Source organism: Cyphomyrmex costatus, unplaced genomic scaffold, assembly GCF_001594065.2.
Source record: "Cyphomyrmex costatus isolate MS0001 unplaced genomic scaffold, Ccosl1.0 scaffold53, whole genome shotgun sequence".
Lineage (NCBI taxonomy): Eukaryota > Metazoa > Arthropoda > Insecta > Hymenoptera > Formicidae > Cyphomyrmex > Cyphomyrmex costatus.
This window is the reverse complement of record NW_017279524.1, coordinates 395,541-419,701: the sequence shown is the minus strand read 5'-3', so window position 1 is coordinate 419,701 and position 24,161 is coordinate 395,541. Positions and strand designations below refer to the sequence as shown.

General features: G+C 35.4%; 2 protein-coding genes across 4 annotated transcripts in view; both read left to right on the top strand.

Moving 5' to 3' along the window:
* LOC108778924 (guanine nucleotide exchange factor DBS) overlaps positions 1–23,585 on the top strand; it is a 29,529-nt gene extending 5,944 nt beyond the window's left edge. Inside the window, exons 1-16 of one of the 3 annotated variants that reach the window (XM_018546252.1) lie at positions 5,874–6,042; positions 15,867–15,962; positions 16,055–16,169; positions 16,293–16,383; positions 16,509–16,739; positions 16,824–17,083; positions 17,419–17,653; positions 18,752–18,946; positions 19,021–19,197; positions 19,265–19,450; positions 19,925–20,260; positions 20,334–20,651; positions 20,726–20,923; positions 21,003–21,211; positions 21,321–21,519; positions 21,629–21,856. In XM_018546252.1, coding sequence (XP_018401754.1) covers positions 5,970–6,042; positions 15,867–15,962; positions 16,055–16,169; positions 16,293–16,383; positions 16,509–16,739; positions 16,824–17,083; positions 17,419–17,653; positions 18,752–18,946; positions 19,021–19,197; positions 19,265–19,450; positions 19,925–20,260; positions 20,334–20,651; positions 20,726–20,923; positions 21,003–21,211; positions 21,321–21,519; positions 21,629–21,856 — 3,147 coding nt within the window. In that variant the 5' untranslated portion in view covers positions 5,874–5,969. Of the gene's footprint in view, positions 1–5,873; positions 6,043–15,866; positions 15,963–16,054; positions 16,170–16,292; positions 16,384–16,508; positions 16,740–16,823; positions 17,084–17,418; positions 17,654–18,751; positions 18,947–19,020; positions 19,198–19,264; positions 19,451–19,924; positions 20,261–20,333; positions 20,652–20,725; positions 20,924–21,002; positions 21,212–21,320; positions 21,520–21,628 lie in introns of those variants that run through there. The other 2 variants (XM_018546250.1, XM_018546251.1) reach the window with 2 other exon arrangements.
* LOC108778925 (uncharacterized) lies at positions 10,796–14,199 on the top strand. Its single transcript, XM_018546253.1, has 3 exons — positions 10,796–10,956; positions 12,323–12,540; positions 13,072–14,199. Exons 2-3 carry the CDS (start codon positions 12,442–12,444, stop codon positions 14,080–14,082), a joined length of 1,110 nt encoding a protein of 369 aa, XP_018401755.1. The 5' UTR covers positions 10,796–10,956; positions 12,323–12,441; the 3' UTR covers positions 14,083–14,199.
* Positions 23,586–24,161: the final 576 nt, after the last annotated feature.

Below are 24,161 nucleotides of genomic sequence, written 5' to 3'. Positions count from 1 at the left end.
CGACTGTGATAGATTAATTTCTTACAATTTAGGGCTAAAATCTTAAGTTTTACGCCTTAAAATCTCATTATAGATACCGTTTAACAGGGTACCTAATCCGAGAAAGACGTACGAAGATAATCCGCAGCGAAAGAAACGTGCGAAAGTCATCAGCGTTGCTTCCAAAATGAATCAATTATTAACCACTTTTTTGCACATTTCGAAAGAGCTGGTCGGATCTCAACTCGTGCAGAATGTGCATATGCGTGATATCGCTTGACTTTGACAGAGCGCGACACGCCGCGAGTCACGTGCACTCGTCCCTTCCATGCCGACTCAACTCGCCATTGGTGATCCTCCGAAGTTCCTCATCTCCCCTCCAATCAGGGTCGTAGTTAGCACAGACGTTAGTTTGATCCCCGCTCGAGGATGGGCGTCAAATTCTCCTCTCGGAGTTCGTTTGATTAAATTACACAGGAGGAACGAATTTTGCTTGAAGTATCTAAAAATTTAGTTAAATACAGATCTGGAAAAAATTTTATTGGATTATAAAAATAATTAAGTAGGATGCTCAAGCTAGAGAGTATTAAACTTTTTTGCCGCATTGCTCATGAGACTTGAGTTTTTTATATAATTATTTGATATTTATTTTTTGATGGTTAAACAAAATTAGTTTCGCTAAATGTTTAAACACTCCAACAAAATCAATCTTTTCGTTCACGAAGAATTATCGAATTTCTGTCCAACAACTTGACGTGAACAGCTTAATGGCTTTGTGATGCTGTTGCACGATTAATTATGCTATTCGAATCGACAGTAAATTTTTCTTCCGACTTTCGCAGTTTTGGATGCAGCGAGAAAACACAAATAGATGTCGTGTACTAATTATTAATTATTTTGATGGTCCAATAAAATTTTTTTCAAATAAAACATAGGGAATTTTAATAAATCACTTGTTTGAATAGTTCCAACTAAATATTAACTTACAGTAGATAAAAATATTTAATCAATAATATGGTTCTTGTAGTAAATAAATAAATCTTATTTATATTTAGTGAACATTTAGTCGACACTATTATTCAAATATCTCTCTCGATGCAGATAAATTTTTTAATATTTCAACGAAATATTCCCACGTATTATTTCCATACATTATTTTCTGAAAAGCTATCTCTATTAATCCTAATTGAGAACGTGGGCCAAAAGAAGTCAAGTCGTCCCTGCGGCGACGCCGCGTTATGGCGCCGCCGCATCGCGACGCATTGCCGGAACCGCGGATTTCCGTCCATCCGTCCGCGACCATGACGCGTCTTGGAGTTACGTTCTTGCATTTCCTCATGTTTTCGCGCGAGGAAGCGGATTTCCTCGATTAAACACTCCTCGCGTCCGTACCCGCGCCAAGTGCGTGACGCCGTGGGTGCACCGAGACCGTAGCGGGGAGTCGCCGGCGACGGTGGAGGTGGCGACGGTATTATCGATCACACGCGGAACCTCTACGGGCGTGTGCGTGTACAATGCGCTCCGCGTGCGGATTCCGTTCGTGAATTTCGCGCGCGAGACACGCCGCGGAGAGTGCAGTCTGCGACATTAATTCGCGCGTCCTTAATTCGCCTATCAGCGTACATTATCGTCGCGAAAATGTGACGTGACGTGATAATTGAACCACGTGCGACTTACTAGCTTTGCGAGGGAGACTCGTCGCCGGTCGGCGTCGTCCTGAGATCTGTTAACCGACGAAAATAGATCGTCGCCGCGGATCTCGCGCGCGGAGAACCGGTCCGTGGTTGCGGTGAGTGAGAGATCGGCGTCGGATTTAACGGGAAGCACGATGTATCTGGCAGCGCGCGGGAATTTCGTGGGAAAGTGTTGCGGAGTCCTGAATTTATGAAGCTTGATGGTAAATTATTAGAGTCAAGATCGTAATCAGCGGAAAAGATGCAGGGAAGGATTCTCACACGTCATACAATTACTCGCGCGAGCTTCTTTTATGCAATATATTATCCGGGAATGTCATAACTATAGATAACAACCTTGATATTTCGATTAAAAAAATTGTTCCATTTTATCGGGCGACACGTCAACTAATACGGTAGTGTCTCGGTCGAGTTATTTTATACTTTTTAAAATATTTAATATTGAGGGATAAATTATATAAATAAATGTATATGTGTTGAATTTGTACAAAAGTTATGAAACAATTCCGTATTTATTCTTTATGTGTGTAGCTAGCATGAACCATTACAAATAAACATTTGCGTATATGTAACGTTATCCAGTTTCTGAAGATATTATTACTTAACTTTTATGCCTGAAAGATTTCTTGGATTGTGTCTCGAAGCAATAATTCTCGCGGAGTTATGTTTCTATCGTTATCAAAACTTTTTCTAAAATAATAAAGTAAAATTCTTTTTAAAAATAACAAGTCTCAAAATGAACATTTTTGCGAATGTTTTTATTTTTGTAAAAAAAATTTTTTAACAAAATTCGGATAATAAAGTAAAATTCTTTTATAAAAATGATAAGTAAAATCCTTTTTTAAAACCTGCTCGACGCTACACTGGTAATCGTATATTGACGTCCATTGGCGGTGAAATTTTGGAACGAGCTGTAGCGTCGGTATAGTAAGCTCATTTTCAAGGTATTGACCATCGAACATTGTCTCGTGGTTGATAATACTATGATTTATCAACGAAGCTAGTCAGGAGTATCAAGAGACGTGATAAAGAGAGAGAGAGCGAGAGAGAGAGAGAGAGAGAGCGAGAGAGAGAGAGAGAGAGAGGGAGGTGCGATATGAGCAAATCTAGATGAATAGACGCTCGTTAAATTTGTGATTGCTGCCGGCTACGGTGAATTATTTACCAGAGTAATAACCCTCGTAAAGTGAACCCAAGCAAACCTACTGGCAAATCTACTGAGCGCGATAAAAGTTAACCGGCGAAATCTTGTGTGATAATGAGCGGAAATACTGTGGGTATTTATTATAGCGATAAAAATATGGGTGAAAAGTCGTCTGCTGTGTACAACATTTTACATTTTAGAAGTCATACTCTTTCATCAACGTTTTATCCCCTATAATAATATTTTTCAACTCCGAAGATATTTCTTCAGAAACATCCCTTCGCGAATCGTCATAAAACTTCAGATTGAATCATAAATCACTCAAGATTGAATTATATATTTATCTAATTTGCGGAGATTTGATAATTTTTAAATAGCAATATTTTAGAATACATAAACATATAATAATTGCTAATAATTTCTAATAATAATAAATAAATGATTAATAATTGACATTTCTTAATAATAATTAGACAACATGAAATTAGAAATCCCGACTAAAAATGTCTATATATATGTATATGTATATCGATCGCTATCTCTATTAAAATAATATCTTAAAGTATTCAACTTATTACTAATAAATCTGAATTAAGCAACATTGATTATTACTTTGTGTATTATTTTTCTGAATATATTCTGTACGACAAAGAGTTAGTGCGGAGGCGTCTCTTTGCGGGAGGGTTGCTGGACGCGAGTACGTCGCGTATCGATCAAAAAGAACCCTCATGCAACTTTGATAAGGTTCTCTCGTAGCTCATCATATAGCGCGTGCAATCGTGTGCAACATGACCGGCGCATCCTCGTGGCAAACTGTCGAGCGTAAAACGATGCGACCGTCGTCGTGTTGGAACTTGATAGATGTAATTGACTGTAAATAGAACGCGGCGATAGAGATACTGCCTTATTGTTTCAGCGCCATAGAAATCTCATGCGCACGTCGAGCCAATGAAATATTAATGCTTCAAAGTAACACCCAAGATATAATTGATCGTGCAAAAGTAATGACTCCAAATACACCGTTTACCTTTGTATCTTACCGAATCGACTGGAAATGGCAATTATTATGTTGTTTATTTATTCTGAACTTTGTACAGTAAGCAATTATCAAAACTTTAAGTCTCAAGTAAAATTGACCAATCGTAGTCGATTATTCTTCTCACATTCTTTGATTATGATTGGTTAATTTCTTGTAGCTTAAGTCTTAAAGCTTAGGTAATAGCTTATTATAGAAAGTCCATAAGACATTGTTATTTAAAATCAAAGTGATAATTTTTAAATATCATAGAGCGGATAATATTTAAAATAAAGATAATGATTTTTAAATAGCAGTATTAGAAAAAGTAAAAATAAACGACATAATTGATATTTCCTTTAATAATAAGTAAAAATTCTTAACTTTATTTCAGTTATAATGTATATACCTAATTCTTAGGTGATTTATGGTCCAATCTAAAGAATTTTAAAACGAGAAGAATTTAAATCATTAGTATACTAAGCAAAGGCCAATATTATCCTGATTTAAGTTAGTTAAATAAAACTGAATATATTTTTTTTATATTTATACGTATAATATCTATTTAATAGAATTGAAATTATCTTGTATAATAGTTTTTAATATTTTTTTTATGGGTTATTATAAAAGCATAATGCACCTTCACGTTTTATTCGAAGATGAGACAAACATTTCGAGGACATTGTAAAGTTTTCGCGGAAGTCTGAGCGGAGAATGAAGCAAGGAATACGTAATACGACAATTGACATAAACTATATATCAAACTGTACATATCAGCTGACAACATTCGACCGATATACAAAGTGGGAGAAAAACCGAGACACTACTGCCATGACGAAACGAAATGCGCCTTTTAGTCGGAAAAGAGCGAATTCTCGTGCTCTGCCAGATTTGAAAATACCTGTAGAGGAAAGTCCTCAGCCTACTTGCATATAGCTTCGATCAAAATAACCGATATTATCGCGCAACGTTTAATTACGACGCGGCGATAACTCCCGACGAGCGAACTTCTGCTGCCGTCGAATAGTCAGTTTGCTTGCAGTATCGTGTACCAATTTTCGTTGCATAACGCCGAAGCTGACGAAGTACAGAGTAGCTCAGCCTCGACGGAGGTTTTTACGTTAAATTACGAAGCATAAATTTTGATTATACACTCTCGAGGTTTTTTAAATATTTTATTCTCTTTTTCTCTTATTCATTATTTCTCTTTTTCTATACGCAACATTGACACCTAAAGCGGAAGTTATTGTATTGATTGAAACGCTTTGGCAAATTGAGATAGCTTGATTGTGACATCGCAATTTCCTCTACCGGAAAAAAGTTACCAAATACCTACTGTCAAAAAATATCCTTCAACTACGAGGAATCTCACGAAAAGAACAATTTTGCTAAAATGTCTACAAATTTAGCTAAATACAGATTTGAAAATAATTTTGATGGACTGATTCTTTCGTATACCTACATATAAATCTTAAAAAAATTTTTGAACCATCAAGATAATTAAGACATGCAAGCTGAAATTAAAACCGTTAAAACTTTATTGTTCATACTTTTCTATATAATTATTTTGATTGATTCGACAAAATTATTTTTAGATCTGCACCTATACCTGCAGAATTTTTAAATACTACAGCAAAACCATTCTTTCCATGTAGATATATAGATCTGAAAATAATTTTGTTGAACCATCAAAATATTAATTAGACATTCAAACTAGAGTATCAAAAATGCTAGAGTATCAAAAATCTTACTTGAGTTTCCTACGCATAATTATTTTGACGATCCAACAAAATTATTTTCAGATCTATATATTTGCCTAAATTTTTTAATGATTCTGCAAAATTGTTTTTTTCGCGCGCGAAATATTCTGTACATCGCGATTTGATGTTGTGCTATATAATATTGTTATAACAGTGCAGTTTTGTTGTCGCGATAGTGTCGCGCAACGTATTAAAGCGAGGACGAAAGTCGGATCCGTTGAAGTGGATGGCGATTCGAGTCGCCTAGTGGAATGGAAAGAGCTGTAGCCTGGTCGATGATTCTCTACGTGGAGCGTTGATTGTACAGCAGGCGCTATTGTACAAGTTGCAACGTTCCGTGACAATACGATAAGTATCGGCCCGCCAGTCAAGCCAAGATGATTCTCCGCCGAAAGTCGCAGCACAGCTGCAATTGTCCCTGCCATCAACACTGCTCGACTAAATGCGCAGGTTTGACTTGCATTGCTACTACTTACAAACCTTAAGAGGTATCGTTGGTGTAGAAACTCGCCGTGTTTTCATAACTCGAGTATCATTTACTTATGAACTTGTCGGCTTTGTCTTTCAAGTATTGTTCACTTAGCGCTATTTCCTTTTGTTTTCCGTGTCTATATAATTTCTCGCAATTTATCAACTCGTAAATATTTTTTAACGTTAATTAAGAGAACATCTAGGTTTTTTCCATGCAGCACATCGCATTGTTCCAGCAATGTTGCTAGAAAATCTCTGGTGAAAATTAAATTGAGAGCGTAAGTCGAATGTAAAGAGAGAGTAACAGAAGGGCAAATGAAGTTTCTAGGGGGCGAAAATTGAAACAACGGAACATAAAAGAAGCGTTTACACTTTTAAAAGTTTCATTGTTTCTGTTAAAACTCGTTACAGAGAAATCGTAGGTGGTCGTAGAGTCTTAAATCGTAGAGGAAACAAATCAATCACAATCAAATATAAGGAGAATACTCGACTAAAATTGGTCAATTTCTTACGATTTGAAACCCTACGACTTCTATGTAGACGAGCCATTACTCTCCCTTTTATACATTCGACTTACGTTCCGAGTTTTTTATTTTCGTGAGAATTTGCAAACGTTATTACAAAATTTTATACTATCTGAGTTGGAATTTACTTAAATTTTTGTTATTTGTTCTATTTTTTAAACGATTTTTTTAATTAATGTTTTTATTGTGAAAAATAAAATTTTAAAAATTATTCCAGATCATTACTATTTAAAAATTAGGAAAAATCTCAGAATTATCAAGTTTCATATATTTCAATTACGGGTTAATAAAATCTATAACATCAATAGAATCAATTCATACAGCACATAAGCTTGCAAACGTTGCTGTAACGTTTGCAGTGTTACTGAAATATTATTGGAATAATATTGCTGGAATTATTTTTAGCTGGAACTTGTGTTATGAGAATCAATAATTATAATTAAAAATTGAAAACAGAATTTCAATAATCCATCAGGAATACTACAAAAGTTGTAATTGTTTATAAAGTGATTTGACTGCCGAAAGCAATAACTGCACGAAGTATGTTTTGAAAATAACTTTATCTAGCCTTATTAGAAAGTGCAAATAGTACGTTTTAACGTTCAAATAATTTGAATGTACAAATATTCTCGCCGTATCTGAAACGAGCGGTGTTTTTCGTGACGTCGAGAAAACGAATTCCACGGGTTTAAGCGTAGAGCCGAGAAACCGATTGTTCTCGGCACGCTTGCGAGATAAGAGGCTTTTGCTATCGTAGAAGCCGCACGTTCGCTCCCGCGGTTTCAATGTTTCAATGCCTGCGACCTTGGAGGGCGGAGAGAGACGTACGGGGTTGGAACCGTGACGGAACGAGGTACTGAGGCGAGCTCGAAATCTTCCTATTAAGGTTGTAGATGCAATCCATTTAATACTACAAATGCTCTTTGAAGCATTCTTTCATTTGTCAATTTGTAAAATTCCTTCTGATTGGATCAATGAAGCATTTGCAGCGTTAAGTGAATTTATGGTAGACAAAAAGACTTGAGCAATAAAATGTAAACAGTAAGTAAATCAACATTTTGGACTTGCTACTGTTTACGTTATTGTCTTACTGTTATTATCTCTACTGTGATTGCTAGTTCGCTCATAGGCTTTTTACAACAAGTCATTATCTAAGCTTTTAAAAATCTTATAGGCACGTTCTACAATAAGCCATTAGTAATAAATTAGAAGTCAGAAGCTAGAAATTAAAATCACAATTAAATGCGAAAAGAATAATTGACTATGATTGGTTAATTTCCAGCTTCTGATTTCTAATTTATTACTAATGATTTATTGTACAAAGAATGTGTATTGAACTGTAAAAAACTGACCAATTACAGTCGAAGAATAATTGATTATGGTTGATCAATTTTTTACGGCTTAAAACTTAACATTGAAACTTACAGGTAATGGCTTATTTAGAAAGCCTATTGTCTACTTTTTATTGCTTCACGTTTTTCTGTGTGCCATTAGCTTTACGATTTCAGTCTCGAACGCCTAAAAAAAAATCACGAAATGAAATTTCTTCAATTTGTCGAAACCAAGAGGGAGAATAAACAAGACAGAAAATCGATCCGTACTATCCGAAGGGTAGGTCGTGGGTCACCCGAGTATCCGATCGACATCGTAACTCGACAATAGAGATCGGTTCTTTTTTTTTATAGCTGAACTAGTATATACTTTTTATACTTAAAGACTGTGTTCAGTAGAAAAAAGCAGCTTTGCAAATGTCGTAAAATTCTTTAATGTGATTGGACTTGCCCTTAGTTCTTCACTGGATCTATATAAAACGAAACCAATCATATTAAAGAATTTTACAACAGTTGCAAAGCTACTTTTTCTGCTGAACGTAGCCAAAGTGAAATAGATATACGTTTTTTTTTTTTAGCTGAACTTCTTGCTGCATGCATACATCTCTCTTTCCTTTTTTTCCCCAACGTAGAGAAAAGGAAGAAAGATGAACCATGCAAAAAGCTGAAAGGAACATGTCTTAGACGTATGTTTGAAATTTAGTAAAGCAAGAAAGAAAAATTGCAGTTCAGCTCAGGGCAACAATAAAAAACAAACTATCGAGACGATTGCAAATAAAATTTCTTTTGCATACAGCACAGATTACTTTAACAATATTACAACATTAGTATATTAAAATATATTACCAAAGAATTAACATTAAAGAGAGAAAAATAATATAATGGAATCTTGTTTTTTGTATCTATTAGGAGTTTTTTAAATTAAAAAATATTTGTGTGTGTGTGGAATATCAAAATTGTGATTAAGTATTTTAGAAATATTAAAAGTATACGTAACATTTTGCTATAAATATTTTTAAAAAGGTAGTCCAAGGAGGTTGTGGTCCCCATGTCGTTCCTCCGTGGATTCGCTAGTGAACGTTGCAACAATGTTGCTGCAAGCTTTTCTGTGCGATCCGGATTACGTCGTCGACCGTCAAAAGAACCCGTTCCCCGCGTACGGTGCATGCTATTTGGAGCGTGCTCGCCGTCTCGGCGCGCTGCGCATTGTGCATGTATGCGGTCTCCAGGGTGGCGCCCTTCCCTCGCTTGCGCCAGGGCGGCGTAGCGTTGCGGGGGTTGGAGGAGATTGGAGGGGTTGAGTGCCAGGGCTGTATCCGCATTTTGCCGTCAATCAATAATCCGCACACTTCCGTCTTCGCTCACAGCGGCATCGGGAAGCTTTTTCCCCCTTCGACGGGAACTATCGCCGGTTCTCTCCTTGCTGTTCGCAATGTCGTGAATACATTAACGCGCTGTGCGCGAAAACACGTCGATATCACGTGCGAATTACTTCCGGGTTAAAAAACGAATCTCTCGTTAGTCTCGAATTCATGGCGTTATGTTCTACAATTCGAATACTTGTGTTTCATTAATCGCTTGCAGCTTCCGCGGGATTTACGGAAGATTTAATTATAATTAACGATTGCAATTTCCCATCTTGCGTTTATCGAATAAATCATATAGCATTGAGACTTATATTAAGGGTTATCTCACGCCATATATATACAATTTTCCAAGAGATTTCCAGAGGACGCCCTTAGGATATATCTTATTGTATTATGAATATCACTGGATATGTATTATGGAAGTCTTCAGATATTACTCAGAGAACTGTATGGAGGATGATACATAAAAAAAATTTAAACAGTAAGGAAATCAACATAACAAAAATATGTTACGGTCTCTACCGTGATTGGCCAATTTTGCTTACTGCTTACGTTTTACTGCTAAAGTTTTTTGTGTGTTCCTATCTTAAGTTTCCGTCTGCAATCGTAAAAGTTTGTTCTTTTTCCAAGACTAAACTTCTTGCACGATTCATTTTTGTCTTTTCCCCCAATATAAAAAGAAAAGAAGAAAGATGAATCATGCAAGAAGTTCAAACCCGGAAAAGAACAGGTTTCATATTTTTACCCTGCGTTCAATCTAAGTTCCTTTTTACTATTTTACACTAAGAAAAATGTATGGTTCAAAATAAACAAAATATAAGATTTTAATTATATCAATCAGAATTTTGGTCATCGTAATTAGAATTATAATTAATAGATTCAGTCAGAAAATTCTGATTTGTTAATTTTTAACCAGAATTCCTATTAAAGTAACCAGATTTTTTTTCCAGTGTAGGTTTTAAAAAAATGTAATTCAAGGTTCTTTTTTAACATCTCTGTTAAAACAATACGCAATAATTTTTAACAAGATATTTAAAATAAAAAAAATAAAAATTGGATTCCGCCCTTCTTTATTTTACAGAAATTCGAGAGTGAAATTTACTTTAAAAAAATCCAGATTGCAGACGGAAGATTAAATTCGTTTTTATTAAATTCTTCGATGCGAAACATCTATAAGATACAAAATGTACATAATTGAGTTATTAACTAAAATGCAAGTAACTGAATTATCAAATATAACTACTTTGATATTCTATTATACATATCATATTCTATTTCTCTGACGAGAACAGGAGATTCTATCGCAATTTATGCAAAACCTCCCAATTATGGAATAAAATGTAATTAAACTGTAATTAACAAAAAAAAGTGTTTTTGCCACCAAAAGGCAAATTCAAACGCGTGCCCGCGATACTTTTTATCGCGGGGTGCCGTACTCTTGCAGACGGCCCTGGAAGATTACCCCCTCCTTTTCGCCGCGACAATAACACGAACGAGAGGTTCGCTATTTCATCGGGAGTACTGGCTGGTGAATTACGGCGCGATTCATTGTGATTCATTGTTACGTGCTGCGAGATCGAGTCCACGTAGGCATCATTGAACGTCGTGTTTCATCGGCCTGACATCCGTCAGATTGTCAGATGGTCAAGCCGTGGACACCCGTCCAACACGGTGAGTAAAACTGTCGACTGCTGTCGACGTAGCACTCTTAGCTCTTAGCAGGCCATAGAGACCGAAGGACGAAAATTGACGACCGAGGGGCGCGATCAGCGACTCTCGACCTTACGGTCACAGCTGTACTCTCTGCACTCTCGCACCACACTGCGCTCGCCGGCTCGTCCCAATGCTCCACAAATCCCGCTTGCAATTTTCTATTGTTTCCTAAGGGAGATGCGATGCGCCAGAGAAACGTAGAATTTTATAGTCTATAGAATTTTACCCTCCTAACTGCACTTCGTACACTCCACTCCGATTTATTTCCTTCATTGCAAATTGTTCCGGACATTTTTGGATTGTATGTACACAGTTGCTTTATCCCAGCAGGTGCAGAAAGTATAGTTTGAAGGAGAGTTGAATGTTTGGGTATTTATTTCCTTTTGTTTTCGGAGACACAAGTCGACACAATTAACACGTTTGCAATTTGCCGTTGTTAAATGGAAAATGCACAGTGTATTCGCGAATTTTTAGTACCTAACCTCACAGAATTTACAATTAGCTTAAAATTTCTCAAACGATATATTTTTCAATATCATATATATTACAAATGATAAAAATTGATTTGTGCGCTTTATATTGTCAATCGATTGAAATCATGCACACTCCACATTTTCCTTCCGAGCAAAGTTGAAAAGTGTTGATTGAATTTGAACAAAATTGTAAATGGAAAGACGTCGATTTGTGTCAATTGTTGACAGTGGGTGCTTTCCATTTATTGACACAAGTCGACACAAACATCACTCTTTTCTAGGCATTCAGAGAGTAATAAAAATAGCACGACACTTGTATCGACTTGTGTCATCAAATGAAAAGCACTCCTAAAAAGAAAACAGCCCTTTTGATGTAGCTGTATTGAACTGTACGTTTGCATATTGTCTGTTATAATAAAAGAGGTATATATTTGTTGTTTAAAGAGAAAGTAGAAAGAAACAAAACACAGAAAGTGAAATGCGGTGAAATTAAAAGGAGATTAATTAAAAATAATCGAAAGTAAAATCGTGCAAAATTATCATTAATCCCTGAAAAATTGATTTTTCTTGGGCTGCGTTAGGAAATATATCCCCGTGTATTGTCTTATTTATTACATCGAATGAGCAATAAGGATAAGATGATACTCGGGGAAACCTGAGTGATATTTCTAAACACAACCTCTTGATGTACAACAATATTTTCCAAACTTATTTAAATGGTCTTCGAGTATACTCTAAAATACTCTAAATGTTGTTTTGCTCCTGGAATTTACTGTTATCAAAACTTGTGTAGTTATTAAATAATTGTAATTATTTTAACCAAAATGTTAAGATATGTTATTTTATGACAGGAAACTATTGCATGAATTGAGATAATATAGAGCCAGTGCCAGAAAACAACAAAGAAAAAGTAAAAGCTAATGTAGACACTGCTGTTGCTGATAAAAATAAAATAACAAAGGAATCTATAATGGAGCCTGTGTCGGAAAATAATAAGGAGAAAGTAAAAACTAATATACAAGTTGCTGATAAAAATATAACAACTAAGGAGCAAGATGCAGGGATGAAGGTAAAATTTTAAATTATTAAGTAAGCACTTTGTATACAATTTTTAATGAAAATTAGACAATAAGAACAAATCATTTAAAAAAAGGATTCTTATTTTTGATGGAATTGAAAGATTGTAGTGTTTAGTAACATTTATATGTAGACTTACATTTTTCATTGCAGTTCTATAAACTGCTTGATAGTTAAAATTGATTTGAAACGCAATCATAAACTGTAGCTGAAAATAATATAAAATTACATTGATTGCTAATTTAATAATAATGCTAATCTATATATGAATATTATTAAGCACCAAGATCTGCTTTAATAAAAAATAAAATTCTTTCTCTTATTTTTGATGACAATTTCTAAGTTTTTTAAAGAAAAAATTGCATAAAATTTATTAATATTTGCTGATATTTTGTTATAATTTATACCTTATCGATATATAAATGGATTTTAAATTTAATAGGTATTATATTATATAAAACACAGTTTTTGCAGTCTAAAATTGACAATTTGCTTGACACGCATCGATTTATCTTTATTGTAGGAAAACGAGGTTTCCACCAGCAAGCCAAAGAAGACTGTCGCAAAGGTAAAGACGAAGAAAACTCGAAACGGTCAAACGAGTAGCGATCCTACAAAATTGGAGGACAATCTATCCCAAGTGGTGGAACGCTTCAAGAAAGGCTGCGAGTGTGTCGACGATGAGTGCTTCAAAGGTCTGAACCCCGAGATAGTTTATCGGCACAGGCTAAACATCGCGGAACTAACTAAAGCCGAGCATGACATGTATTTGATGGGCGTGACAATGGCCTGTTTGACGGATCCCTATCAAACTGCTCGGCACACGGAACGACGTAGATTACGTGCGCAGTACGTTTATCAGGGTCGAAGAGTATGTCTGGACGCTTTCCTGTACTTGGAAAATTGTACACATTATCAGCTCAAACGAATCCGGAAGCACCTGATGACGCACGGCGTAACGCCGCGCGTTCACGGTAATCACGGCAAGATACCGCACAACACGTTCTCGCTGGAAACATACAAGATCGCAATGGAATTCTTGAAGAATTTTATCGAGATGCAGGAGGCGAAGCAGAGGAGCAGGCTCGCCAAGAATGCGCCGTTGCATCTACCATCGGATTTGACGCGGAAAACAGTGCATGATCTATACATGCAGTTCTGCAAGAAGGTGTCGCCTAACGTCAAGAAATTGGGCTACTCGACGTTCCGGCGTTTCTTGAAGGTGCAATTCCCGCAAGTGAAATTTGCCAAACTCGACTTCGTCAGAAGTCAGACCGCACAGACTCACTGTACGACCGAGCCCGACGCGAGAGACGACACGGGCCAACTGAGATCATCCAAGTCGGAAATCGCCCTCGAGGCGAAAGGCACTACGGTACTACCGTTGATGATAACCAGTGATCTAGGACAGACTGATACCTACGTACTGACGCCTATCAGAAACTTGCATGACAACCGCACTACGACTTATCAAGTTACTACACGCGGGCTAGTACTTAACTGTTATCACACGATTGAAGACGAAAGCGTATAAGTAACGTGGAAGACTGAAAATAAAATAATGAAAATAATTTTATACAAATAGTATACGTGTGTACAGTATATGAATGTGATATATAAGGCTATATAAGGATATATTTCCTTGACAATTGCTCCCAATCTTAAACTGAGAATCAGAGTAATACATATAGAATTATGAGAAATATGTAAATATAATAATCTTTTAATATATATGAACAATATATGAAATTACATACGAAGATCATAACTTATGTTGCTATTAAGTATAATTTTGTTAAAAAAAAAATATATATATATGTATATTTTTTTGTTATATTGAATAAGCAAGTTGTGTTTTATCAAAAACACTTGGATGTATGAAATATTTCTGCAACCAATAAAAATCATTTAGCCAAATTCATAATTCATAGATAGTACATTTGTGTATAAGACTACTATAGAAAAAATGAGAATAATTACATAAATTGTATTTGGTAAAAATGTATAATCTTATATTTTTCATATAATAAAATTTTTTCTTTTTGAAACTATGAAAAATAATTATAACTTATTTTTTTGTGACCTTAATGTCACCACTCGTTTCTACATACAAAAAGTGTTCAATGAACTAATATCAAAACAGGTTAGAATTTTAACATTTCTTATTTTCTTTAAATTCCAGACATGGAAATGAAGTAACTATAGTAACAGGTACAGTGCTTCTCAATTCATGCAAACATAAACTTTCTTTATCATTACTAACTACAAATATTATGTATACATAATTTATACATTTTATTTGTAGCATCTAGGTATAAAAACATGTATATTTTTGAAGTTCTTATATAAAACAAAACCGAATTTAAATTAATCGGTGATCAGAGATAAATTATAAAATGAATAAATAGTAGATAAAATTCTATTGCAATTGTCATAAAAATCTAATTTAGAAATGCTAAAAATAATGCAAGTATTACATATGTATAATTCACAATAATTTCCTCTCTCTTTCTCTCTTCTTCTAATATAGCTCATATCTAAAATCTTATTTCTTATATAAGCAAATATAAAAGAGGCGTTGAACCGTTGCGGGACTAGGTGTTTTCTAGAATGTATCGGTAGTTAGAAATTAACTATCTTGTCTTTCAAGATTCTTGGCATAATTAAGGATATAATCTCCCGTTTGAGAGCCTCTTGGTTTACAGTTATATCAGCAATATTGTGGGTACTGCAGGAAACTGTTTCAGCTCAGTGGCATGAGCAAGGTCATGTGAGTGCAACCTCTGATCAGGTACTCGCATTCAGTACACCAGCGAGACTTGAGCCGTGCATTCACTGTAAACAATTGCGTAACAGAGTGTCAACTAGAATCGTTAAGTCACTTGAGCTTTTTAGTATAATTGAGTGATATTGTAACACCTACTGTGAAGTAATTTTTTTTTAATAATTTGGATACGCGGTTTTTAATGCTAATCTAAGAATGAAATACATGGTAAAAATTTCTCTTACCGTGATTATGTTAAAAATATTCAATAGGATTTACATTAAATAAATACATACGTATTATATATGTGTAATGTCTATATATTTGCAAATATTTAAATGTATAAGAATGAAGCAATGATTTCTAATTAATTTCTAGTTGTACATATTAAGTAATTTTTAAATTTTCAATGTAATTTTTTTATTAATTTAGGGAATTTATCATGAATTATTAATTTAAATAAGTAACGCTATAAAAAGAATTTAGAATATATTCTTAAAAATATTAGTGATATTGATGATGGTCATAATGAGAAGGACAATATTTGATTCCAGAAGATGTAGAGAGTATGACAGGCGAGATAGAAAACGGAGATTTGGCAGTTCGAGACGTTGCAGATCTTCTCCAAGCACAATACGCTATTATTACTGGTAAACATCTATTACGCTATAAATTGCACTGAAATTTTACTTCTCTGTTAAGATAAACGGTTTTAAATAGCTCCTCTTTTATTTCTTTTTAGGAGGAAAAACGCGAGAGGGATGTCCTATAATTACATTTCCAGATAATGGCAATTTTCATAACTTGACTGATTTGGATTATCAGCGTCTTATGCTGTATCTTACTTCTGTGCCAACGTAAGAATACAATTAATTAATTTAACGCGATTAATGCATGATTTTGTTTTTCTTTTTATGTAAAACCATTTAATTACCTGAATTAAATTATATTACATTCGTATTTTAAACTTTATCACTTAGACTTCAAGAAGCTGATCTTGGATTTCATTTAATAATTGATCGGAGGAACGACAAGTGGAATTCAGTAAAAACAGTACTTCTAAAAATTTCTGTAAGTATACATTTAACGCGTATTATATAATAATTCACACCTGCTTATCTGTCTAAAAATTTAGACTGACATTGAGAATAATTGTTCTTATCGCGTAAGTTTTTATCGTATGCTTTTCTTTCCAGGCATTTTTTCCTGGTTTAGTACACGTCGCGTATGTACTACGACCCGTTGGATTTTTACAAAAGGCCATTTCAGAAGTGTCGAATAAATTATTTCGGGAAGATTTCAAGTTCAGGGTTATTTTCTTAGCTAACATCGCCGAGCTACACGAGTTTATAGAGAAGGAACAGCTTACCGAACAACTCGGCGGCGATTTACCATATTGTCATCATACTTGGATACAGAACAGAATTGTAAATATGAAACAAATTTAACAATGAGTGGAATTAATTTGTGCATTTTGTATTAATAAATTTTGTGTTATTTTCTTTGTACAGAGTTTGGAAAAGTTTTCGTCGATGACACAGGACGTATCTCTCGCGTTGGACTCTTTCACACGACGTTTGGCCGAAGTGGAATTTCCTAACAACACTCTAGCTACGACAACGCTATTATCACAGCAACAAGCTGAATATAACGAATTAAAAGAAGAAATACTCAGCGCTGCCAGGCACGGAGAAGCCCTTTTGGATAGTGTACGGCAGCTAACAGGAAAAGGAACGGCCGACAGATTAGGAAATGTTGCTGCAGTAGAGAGGTAAAGAAATCGAAAAATAAACCAATAATTAATAATAAATGTAACAAAAATAATTTACAAATCAATTGCTTTTTATTCGATTTGATTAATCTAATAAGAAATAATATCTAATGGGGGGTTTTTTTTCATCTAAGTTAATCGCGTTAACTTCTATATTTTTATAAAAAAGAAGAAACCAGTTTGTCGACTAACGCGATTGCCTTTAGTGAGGATGTATCTTAATAAGAAAATCTTAAAAGAAAATTTAAAAAATACAACATTTATAAACTTTTTGACTGTTGTAGTATTAAATGTTGAATAGTTTAATTTTTCACATTTTTTAAATTAAATTTCAGATTACTTGTTCAGTTGGAAGAAACTGAACGAACTTTCGATTTATTTTGGTCGCATCATAGTTCACGTTTGAGACACTGTCTGGCTCTGCGACAATTCGAGCAAGATTTTCGAGAATTGCAAGCGACATTAGATCAGCATCTAAAGACGGCGGAAGAAATGACGGAAGTCGGCGAGACGCAAGCAAGAGTGGAGCAATTATTGCATGACACGTCGGCATTTCAGCGAATATGCAGAGTACGTGATATTTTTTTATTTTTCGAGATACTACAATATATCGAATTAACGTATTTGATCATTTTACTGATAAAATACCTAACTGATAAATCTCGAAAAAAATTAGATTTTCAAATAACATACAGTTTATTGAAAGATGAAGTTAGAGATCCATTATATGAAAGTAATATAATTATGCAATGACTTGTTGTTAGTGAAAGCAATTTAACAACATTGCTAATTTTTAACTTTAGAACCGAATGTACACATTGCACTTCGAAGCATTAAAATGCACTATTCGAATTAGTACTTTGTTATTCATTATGAAACTATTTCTCTTTTTGTGATATAAATTCCGTAACGAAATAGAAATGTAATAATTATATTTGGGAATCATGATTATGCTATGAATTTAAATATCTGTCATCATGTTTATATGTAACACGTAATTCTGATTTGAACATGATTACCAGCAGTAACATATATAACGCACATCATGCACAAATGTTACTTTGCACCGCTTTCCTCATTTTGTCGATAGTCCTATTTGTTGCATACCATGTGGATTTGGGTCTTGGTAAGCAATCCACTTAACAACATACATGTATTCTGTAATAGACTTTTGTAATACATTTTGAGACACAGAGACTTTGATATATTCTTAGCATTTACGTATTACATATGTCTGAGTCTTAAATTTATCATGTCTTGGATTCAAATAGAAAATGTTACGTTTCGACAAGTATTTTGTAGGCGCTACATGAATTAAATTTTGATTACTCGTTATTTACCGTTTAAGCTAATATCTTATTTCGTTTCTTACTTCTTTTAGTTGAAATGCACGCATAAGTGTCATCGGAAAACCGGTGGAGATTTGATTCATGTCCGATCACTGGCACGATGAACTTTTGAGAATGTGACTATCATTATGATTTCTCGATCTCTGCATTGCACGCATATATAATAGTGTATTTTTGTTTCTTTTACGAGAAGTTTTCTTTCTAGATAATTTAATGAGACTAAGAAACATGCCATGGTTGTTCGTAGCACTTTTATTTATATATTCAATATTCATCTAATCGCGTTATCGTGCATAAATATAATTATATGTGTTTATAGGGAGACATAGATCGCGCAGAAGAAGTGATATCCGCTGGTCAACAGCTACTGTCCGGCAGGCATCAGTGTCCAGCGGACGTTGTAGAACCCAAATGCGTGGAGCTGCAGAGAGTCTGCACCATTCTCAGTCAGAGACTGGAGAGACGACTGCTCATGCTGACTAAGTGCAGGGAACTTATGGAGCGTATAGATAAGGTGCGTTCAGTTCGCGTTTCAGATCTATCTGCTTTCCTTCTGATAAAAGAATTAATTCTTTGTTAATCAATTAGGCTAATACTTGGTGTACGCGAGGGATAGAATTGCTAGCGTCGCAGAATAGCATCACGCCACCGGATCAAGCGCTCCAAGAGCTACAACAATTGATCGAAGCCGCGGAGGAATTTCATCATCCCCGATGTATCTTCCAGGATTCTGTGATGCCGGAAACTAAAGCCCTCATCACACAAGTGCGTATTTCTGAAATATTTCTTGTTATATCATAAGACACACATTGATACGAAATTTGTTTTATAGGTTTTGCAAAGGATAGAAGACGTATCCTTGATGTGTGACAAGAGGATAATGGCACTAAAACAACAGTTGATTAAACCAGCCAGACCAGTACAAACTGTCACTCCAGAACCAGTCAAACCCTTACAATCACTGCCTCAAACCATAAAGTCTGGCAGAATCCTTAAAAAAGCTAATACTATGCCAAAAGTAAATTTCCTTTCTGACTTATAAATAATATTTGAAAAATTATATACAGTAGAATTCCATTTCTGCGAATAATTTTCTGCTCAATTCCAAATAATTCTCAATTGTTTAAAAACTAACTCAGCTCTTTTAATACAACGCTATTTAGAACTGAGCACGAATTGAGCACGAACTTGTTTATATAAATGGAACATAGATAAACAAAGTTCTATTATACATAATTTTTTGCAATTGCAGCATTGTAGTTCGGATAATAAGAGTTTGACGTGCTCGACTTCAGTTTTCTAAGAACATTAGCTCTTATTATTGGAACGAAATAAGTGTAGAAGGGAGAACTAATGAGCCTCTGTTATCAGACCCATTTAGTTATTGCAACTGTCTTGTCTTTCAACATGTTTGGATAAACGAAGAGTTCTACTGTATATTATTTTTATTTCATTTTTTGTACATATATTATAAATTTTCTATTTATTTAAGATGGAGATGAGTCCTATAGAGGGAGAATCTTCGTCACCGGAAAGCGAACCTCGGGATGTCGAAGCTTTACGCTTAAAGCGCGGCCACGTCTTGACCGAACTCGTAGAAACTGAGCGAATCTATGTCGCAGAACTTGGTTCGATCATTAAAGGCTACAAAATGGAAATGACGAACGAGGCGATGTCTCATTTGATACCCGCTGCATTAGTTGGCAAAGCGGACGTGTTGTTTGGAAATTTAGAGGATATTTATATTTTTCATGGTGAGACCTTTCTAAGGGATTTGGAAAACTGCATTTCGAATACTGAGCTCGTCGCTTTGTGCTTTGTTCAAAGAGTGAGTTGCACGGCTCTTACATATATAATATATGCTATATCTATTTAAATATTAATTTCACATATATTTTTAGCGTGAGATGTTCTTTAGATTGTACAGTTATTATTGTCAAAACATTACGCGATCTGAAAGATTGCGCGAACAAATACAAAGCGAGCCACAATTTCTCGCAACCTGTCAGCAAAAGCTTGGTCACAAGCTACCACTCGCTGCCTACCTTCTCAAGCCTGTTCAGCGAATTACTAAGTACCAGTTGTTGTTAAAAGATTTGTTAAAGTATAGCGACGAACCTTCGTGCTGCACCGAGTTACAGGAAGCGCTGGACTGCATGCTAGTTGTGTTAAAATGCGTTAATGATAGTATGCATCAAACTGCGATAACAGGATTTGGAGTAAGCATCTTGATTGACTTTATTTGTATCAGGATTTATTGTATCTTATTTCTAATATATTTCTGTATTTATAGGGTGATTTGAGTGCACAGGGTGAATTATTGTTACAAGGCTCATTTAGTGTCTGGAGCAGTAGTAAACGGGAACGATTGTTGCGACTAAAACCATCTCAGCGACATATTTTCTTATACGAGAAGGCTCTGATATTTTGTAAACACAGTAAACCTCAAGCTCATGACAAAGCCACGTATCATTTTAAAAGATATTTGAAGGTATTTTTTAATCTCTTAAAATTATCGGTATTTCTATTTGAACATATTTAAGCAATTTATATAATTCTGTTTAATTCAGATGTCCCAGATTGGTTTAACGGAGTCGGTAAAGGGCGACGCCAAACGATTCGAGATATGGTTACAAGGTAGAGCTGAGGTGCATACGATACAAGCACCGAGCATTGATGTGAAGCAGTCCTGGGTTCGTCATATCAAAGGGGTTCTGATGTCTCAGCTGGCCGAACTTAAAGGCAAACAGAATTCAGCTCTTGGAAAATCCAATCATAAGTAAGTGATTGTTGTTCAAAATTAAAATTTATCGTTAATATTAATGTTAAAATTAAGACGGATATATTCCAATTCTTAGAATATTTGATCACTTTTTCTCCTTACAAAGACCTTTGCGACAAACTATCTCGTGGGAAGCTCAAGGCAGTATATCGGGATCTTTGCGAACGCTATCCGTCGACAGCAACAGTGTTACCTCTCACATGACTGACGTGTCGCAGTCCACGGAGGAGGATGCAGCGTGGAGCTCAGAAAATAGCAACACGGACGACGAGGACGCATTTGGCGATAATCCGGGACCGGCACCTGTAAGCGTTTTCTTCGTTGAAGAATTTAAACGCCGAGACGAGGTCTTGGATTTAACTTGAAAGTAGTCTTCCTTCTTGACAAATAAACGCATTTGTCTCATGATCGTAGGGTGGAAGGTACGTGGCATTGGCCGATTATTGCGCGGTGGGGCAATCTGAAGTTACGATGCGCGAAGGTGATACCTTGGAGCTTCTCAAAGTCGGCTGTGCTGGCTGGTGGTTCGTCAAACTGATCAGTAGCGGCGTGGAGGGCTGGGCACCCGCGGCATACTTGGAACCGATTAGTCGGAAAACGTCACGTAGTTCGCAGTCGGTGAATAGTCAAGAGACCATATGAAACAGGCGACTAACACACTAGAGAACCCGCTAGTGTGTTAGATCTTTGTTCGTCTCTGGAGACTTCCGCAGTCGCGTTAGAGAGATATCCACCGTTCAATATCTCAAGAATTTTCTTAAGTAGCGAACGATTTTTGGAAATCTTTTACATTTAAACAAGATGATGAGTTGCGTCATTTTGTGTACCTTTCTTATACAATCCAGCATATACAAGGCTTATTGAGTGATGCTCTTGCGTTTGTGAGAAACGTTAAGTTGAACAGGATTTTTACGTTTATGAGGAATTTATAATGCATAATGAGAGGAAGGTAAAATGGAACGAGACACTTTACATTTCACGACGATTGCACTGCGAACGGTTGATTGAACAAGTTGTTACAGTTGCGTCAAATTGAGTGAACTCGTTTTCGAGCACGACATTTACTGAATTGTACAAAATGTAATGTTGAATTAAGCTGAGATATGATACGTGCATACGCACAATGGATTACGAGATGATCTCGTATCAATCACTACATTTCTATAATAACGATGTACATGTACTCAGAAGGAAGGAAGAGACATGACTCTAATGTTAAATCGCACGCGTCCTCGCGCGTTCGATTACTTATAATTTTAAGGAGAATTTGCATGAAGAAGTATGTAAGCGTATTCTGTAAATGGTAGTTCTACTTGCGACCCGAGTAATCAAATATCGGCTGTACGCGATTATTCCAAAGTTTAATATTGTTATAAGAGAAAAATAGAGAGAAAGACGCGTGACACTTTCGTTCACAGCGTTTTTGTCGATACCACTTCCTTTGCCAACTCGACAAACTTGATAACTAATCTTTGCTCGGTGTATTTTACGGCGTCGCGAGTAATTAAATATCGATCGTCAGACGCGTTATCGTCAATCGCGTTAGTTATGTATCATCATATGTTGGCTTAGAGTTCTTAGATAGAACCCTAGATGCATCGTTAACAACCGAATAGTACAATTTAGCACAGTTTTACGGGCTTTGAGAATATCCTAAATGTTTCGTTTTTCGAGGATTAAAATGTAGAATTCGCTTCCGAGGGTTGACATATAGAATATTTGCAAAGATAAATCCTCGAGCCTTTAAAAAAAGGGGAAAATGTGTGATAAAACTGTTAGATCGATGCTTCTACAAACTAATCATTGTAAACACCTGCAGAGAAACAGATGTTTAATTAATATTACGCCATTCTCTTAGGACGTTAGGTATATTGTTGACGAGTCATTGCGACCAAATAAGCTTGAGATGTTACTATCACTATATGTGAACCATTCGTTTCGAAGAAATAATGCGGTGGTAGGTGATGGGACAGAGAAGATTCAAAGAATCATATACAATGTGTACACAAATTTTCTAGGAGGCTAAACGGTTAACACCAAGTAACATGCAATATCTGATACCGATTAAAATCTTAATGCATAATATATACTTTAGGATTATACAATAAGCAATCTTTTAGCAGATTTCGTAACCCACCAATTTCATAAATCTCCATTATGATATATAACAATGTATAATAATATCATTTGTACTGAAACGTTTGTACGAATACAGATAACATAATTTAAGGGGGATCATCCCGATCGCTATGATTTTCTCTCCGATGTCGCGTGCATTAATTATGTCCACTTCTATATGATAGGCAAAAGGACATGACCGCAACTTTTATTCTTATATAGCCTATATGAGTCTCTGCTTTAGTATTTATAATCCGAATATTTTTATTTGTACAGAGTTATTGATATTTATTAGATATTTATTAGCTCTATTTATTGAGAGTAGAAAATTATTTATATCGCGATAAGAATTACGATGGTTTATACTGGCTCAGGCTGCTTTAGACTGATTTACAATTGATGTAAATGCGATACGTTGAAAGCTATTATATAACTTACGCAAATTTTACGATTGCGTAAATCTCTTAGATCGTGTATATGTGAGTTTGTTTCTTGTTAACCAACTTGCGTTTTACACAACTTGCACCTCTGATCGTACAAGCACGGTATTTCTTCTGTGTCACGTCTGTTACTTTCGACGTCTCTTCAGTCGCACTTAGAGTTGTAATACATCTACGTGTATTCATCCATTTGTACGCCGTCCTTATATTGACCGTAAAATTTCAATCAAACGAGCAATGTTAGTTTAACACGATACGTTTCCTCGATGCGTCCGCTTTACATTACAATAACGAAGATAAAGAGTGTGCAGTCGATTTTGTTTTATACAATTTTGTATAAAGAAAAGACACTGGTAACAATTCAACTAAAAAAGAAGTAAAACACCGCT

Excerpts from the sequence above, each read along its gene's own strand:
- LOC108778925 (XM_018546253.1), top strand. The coding sequence starts at position 12,442 with ATGGAGCCTGTGTCGGAAAATAATAAGGAGAAAGTAAAAACTAATATA. Across the intron at positions 12,541-13,071 it reads AGCAAGATGCAGGGATGAAG|GAAAACGAGGTTTCCACCAG; the intron begins GTAAAATTTTAA and ends TCTTTATTGTAG.